General features: G+C 46.6%; 1 protein-coding gene across 1 annotated transcript; it reads right to left on the reverse strand.

The window, feature by feature from the left end:
* Positions 1-3,671: 3,671 nt before the first annotated feature.
* LOC113739216 (uncharacterized) lies at positions 3,672-4,151 on the reverse strand. The gene has a single exon (XM_027266452.2). It carries the CDS (start codon positions 4,149-4,151, stop codon positions 3,672-3,674), a length of 480 nt encoding a protein of 159 aa, XP_027122253.1.
* Between the last annotated feature and the right edge of the window lie 352 nt (positions 4,152-4,503).

Raw genomic sequence — 4,503 nt, forward strand, 5'->3', positions numbered from 1 at the left:
AAAATCTCAATATTACGAACCAAGGATCGGCAGGCCAATATGATCATAAACTTACATATTTTCCACATCTGATTTTTTTTTTCATCTTCTTCTTTCCCCCCCCCTTTTTTTAAAATTGTACGAATAATGCTTAGTCCCAAGCTATTCAAGTCTTTTGACGCGAACTCTGATATTTTTAGATGAAAGAGTCCAGTTACTCAACTTTTCACAGCGCCAGGACCACTTACTCATAGATATCGCCACTTTTTGACGCGAGAGCCGACACTTGTGGTGAAGGCTCCCGGTTACTAGGTGGCGACACTAGCGGAGTATAGCCATATGTTATTCACCAATAAGCACCAAAATACCAAGTAATTACAGATCATAGCCTGCGTCATGTCCTAAATATGGAGAACTAAGGTAAACAGGAGACCAATCTACACAACAATGCCAGCAAAAATATTCACATCGCCTAAACAAGTCAGCCATAAATTGCACCAAGTCTTAAACTCAAAATATTCACCAAGACAGCATGCTCTTATTTGCCACCGAAACTCAACTCATAGTATAAACCACAACTAACAATAAAAAAAAACGAGCTGCCAAAAATGTTCACCAAGATAGAAGCAAGGGAAAAACACCCAAAAGGGATAAAGGGACGGCACCTAAACAGAAAACAAGAGGAAAAATAATAAAGAGATGAGAACTGGAAATATCTAGCACCCAAACCGAGACCCCCCCACACATAAATGACACATTGCCCTCAATGTGATAAACCAGCAACAAAAGTAAAGAGAATGGCAACGGTACTTCCCCAGAGACGTCAAAACATGGGAGGGTTAGGTGGAAACTGAGGAGGGAACCCAGTTTGCTGCATAAAAGCCGCTAGATTCTGCGCCATATTATGAATGTTAACGTCCATGTGTTTCTGCCGTGTCTCAAGCCGCTCGACTGTGCTGCGGAGATGGTGCCATTCCTCGGCCGTAGGGGCGGAAGGGGGGGAGCGGAAGAAGAAGGACCGGGGTCACCGCCCGCCGTGGAGGCACTGGCAAAGGATGAACGAGGAGGAGGTCTAATCGGTCCCGGGGGAACAATCTCCCACCCGTTGTCACCCTCCCGTACCAAACCCATTTGCTCCAAGCACGGGATGTCCAAGGCTTCCATTTGACAAGCAACATGTAAATCATGGTTAGAGAGATCAAGCAACTGCAAGTTAACAGCCAAATGGGTGATATATGACCCAAGAATCAAGGGGCGCTTCTTCTTTATCAAAACAGACTTAAATTGAGAAGCGAGCCAGCACCCCAAGTTAACTTTAATATTATTATGCATGCACCATATGAAAAAGAACTCTGGCTTAGACAATATACCCGGCTATCTCGCCTACCCGAGAAACTATATGCTAGGAAGCGCTGGATGTAGCGAGAAGCCGGGTCCTTGATGTAAGAGCTCTTAGTCTGGCGAGGATCATAAGGGGCAGGGTCGGCGGACAACGCCTCCCATATATTTCGATAACGAGAGAAGAAAGGCTCTATGTAGTCGCACGCACTCTCGGCATACTCCCGAGAGGCGGAATAGGCCGGATCAATAAAGCCAAAAGCTAAATTAATATCAGTAATCGACTGGTGGAACTCCTGACCCATCAATCGAAAGTGAATGACATCAGGGGTAGACACAGAATAACCGGTTGTAATGGTGAACTCAAAAGTAGCATAGAACTCCCTAACCAACTCAACAAAGACCGGGAGATCAACAATACAGAAATATGGGCGCCACCCAATGCCATTGATCAAATCGTGGAAGGGGACGCTAATATTTAGAAGGCCCAAGGTGGCGGCGTCCAGATATCGGCAGGGAGTGATCTGCCGCTCACAAAAAACAGCATATCGCTGCTTGTCGGCGGCCCTAGTGAAGTGCAGATTTCCCCCAAAATGTGCAGGGTCCGAAATATGGACGCCCCTCTGTCTCCCAAGGCGAGCTCTCCTCCCAGAGGCGGGAATAGTGGGTGGTGGTGTTGGAGGCTGTGATTTCCTAGGTGTTTTAGACTTAGAAGAAGATCGAGGCCTCACCATGGTGACCAACAGGCAAGCCAAAACAATAGAAAGCACAATACAGGAATCCAAGAGCTAGAAAATGACCCCAAGCAAGTCCAGTATACTCCACTAAGTAGCAATGATAAGCGTCACGGGCGGCCCCAATAATCAAATATAAGCGTCACGGGTGCCCCCAATAAGTAAATATAGCAAGTCACCCACAATTGGACACACGTGGATCTATAACCGGAGTCACTGTCTCTAAATGGACAGTCAAGAACCCAAAACAGGGTACTAAAATTAGCAATTAACCCAAAGAACTAGCAATTCCAGGGAAGGCAATGAGGCTAGATTTACCAACAAATAGCAGAAACTACCCCCACTTTGGCAGCACTTAAACCCAAATCTGTCCAAAAAGTTCCCCCAGAAAATGCTTAATTCAACACCATCTTTTATCCATCAAGAAATCCAAACACAAATTGCAGAGAGTTAAACCAATTGGGGAAGAAATAATAATACCTCCACCTGTCGAAATTGGACAGGTGGCGGCGTCCGGCAATGGAGGAGATGTGTGCCGTTGTAGAGCTGGCTGAGCTTGGGGCGCGGCGAGCTGCGTGGACTGCGCACGCCTGCGGCGTTCGGTGGTCAAAGACGCTGGCAAGTGGAGGTGGCGGGTGGAGCTTGGAATGGAGGAGCTCAACAAGCTGTGGGTGGACGGCCGTGGGCAGGCGGCTGAGCTCGTGAGCAGCGTGGCTGTCGCTAGGCTGCGGCTGTGCGCAGCGTGTGGCTGAGAGGGAGAGTGAGGGAAAAAAGGGGGGCGGCGGTGTAGCTGGAGCTGCCGCAATGGTGGGAGCGACCGTGAGCTGGTGGAGCTCTGGGCTAGACGGCAAAGCGTGCTGATGGCGGCGCGCGAGGCTGGGCAGCTGCGCTTCGTGGAAAAAACCAAGGCAGCAGCGGCGGGCGGCGCTTGGGCGAGAGCTCACGACGATGAACGAGGGAGGCGCGCAGCTGCTTGGTGGCGTTGGTGGAGCGTGAGGAAGGGAGAAGACCTGGGGGCGGCGGCGGTGTGCGAAAGAAAGAAGAAAGGGAGAAACAGAGGACGCGGGGAAGAAGAAGAAAAGGGAAAGAAAGAAAGAAATGAAGGAAAGAAGAAAAAAAAAAAAATTTTCTTCCGTATCCTTATTTTTTTCATTCATTTTCGTAATTATTTTTTTTTTATTTATTATTATTATTATTTTTTTTTTTGTATCATCAAACATGGCGTGGGCACGCCAAGATTAGAGAGCATCCACTGACTTCGAGAGTTACCTTACGCACTTTAACGCGTGCCCTCCTTGCGTGGGCACGCCAAGATTCTATTTTCTGCCGGCATCACGAGATGTTGAGAATTTACCAACACGGCATGGGCACGTCATGTTTTACAACCATCCACTGACCATGGGACTTGGACTTAGACGCTTAACGCGTACTCTCCTCGCGTGGGCATACCAAGATTATCTATCCTGATCAGAGTTAGAAAACATCAAGAGTGACTAGTACCCATGTGAGAAACAACATAATCAAATACTTAAGCACTAAAACAATAAAATTAAAAATTGGGTTGCCTCCCAAGAGTGCCTTTCTTTAACGTCTCTGGCTAGACGTAGCAAAAAAATTTGCTTAAACTAAGCAAGTAGGGTCTTCCAGGTGGATCATCTCCACCCGTTCGATTGGAACCCCTTCATAATACGGCTTGAGACGATGACCATTCACTACAAATTTCTTCTCATTTTTCAAACTTTGGATCTCTACTGCACCATAATGAAGGACATTAGTCACAACAAAAGGACCAATCCAATGAGAACGTAATTTACCGGAAAATAACTTCAATTTGGAGTGGTACAGTAGAACTTTTTGCCCACACTCGAATGTCTTCCTTGAGATCTGTTGGTCATGAAAAATCTTATTCCTCTCCTTATAGATTACCGCATTCTTATAGGCTTCATTGCGAATCTCCTCCAACTCCTGTAACTGTAACTTTCTTTGGATTCCGCCCTCCTCAATATCCATATTGCACTGTTTTACCGCCCAAAATGCTCTATGCTCGAATTCCATTGGAAGATGGCAAGGCTTACCAAATACCAACCTATAGGGAGACATCCCTATAGGTGTCTTGTAAGCGGTCCTGTACGCCCACAAAGCATCTTCCAACCTTGAACTCTAGTCTTTCCTATCAGGGCGGACCATCTTTTCCAAAATAGACTTTATTTCCCTATTCGAGACTTCAGCCTGGCCATTGGTCTGTGGATGGTAGGAAGTGGAAACTTTATGAAGTACACCATATCTCCTGAACAAAGTAGCAATTGTCTTGTTGCAAAAATGCATCCCCCTATCACTCACAACTGCCCGTGGCATTCCAAATCGCACAAAAATGTTAGATTTTATGAAATCTGCAACTACCTTAGAATCATTAGTGCGGGTGGCTTTTGCTTCCACCCACTTCGAGACATAA

Source organism: Coffea arabica, chromosome 4c (genome assembly GCF_036785885.1).
Source record: "Coffea arabica cultivar ET-39 chromosome 4c, Coffea Arabica ET-39 HiFi, whole genome shotgun sequence".
Classification (NCBI taxonomy): Eukaryota; Viridiplantae; Streptophyta; class Magnoliopsida; order Gentianales; family Rubiaceae; genus Coffea; species Coffea arabica.

Coding starts and splice junctions, on each gene's coding strand:
- LOC113739216 (XM_027266452.2), bottom strand. CDS start 4,151: ATGTCTCCCTATAGGTTGGTATTTGGTAAGCCTTGCCATCTTCCAATG.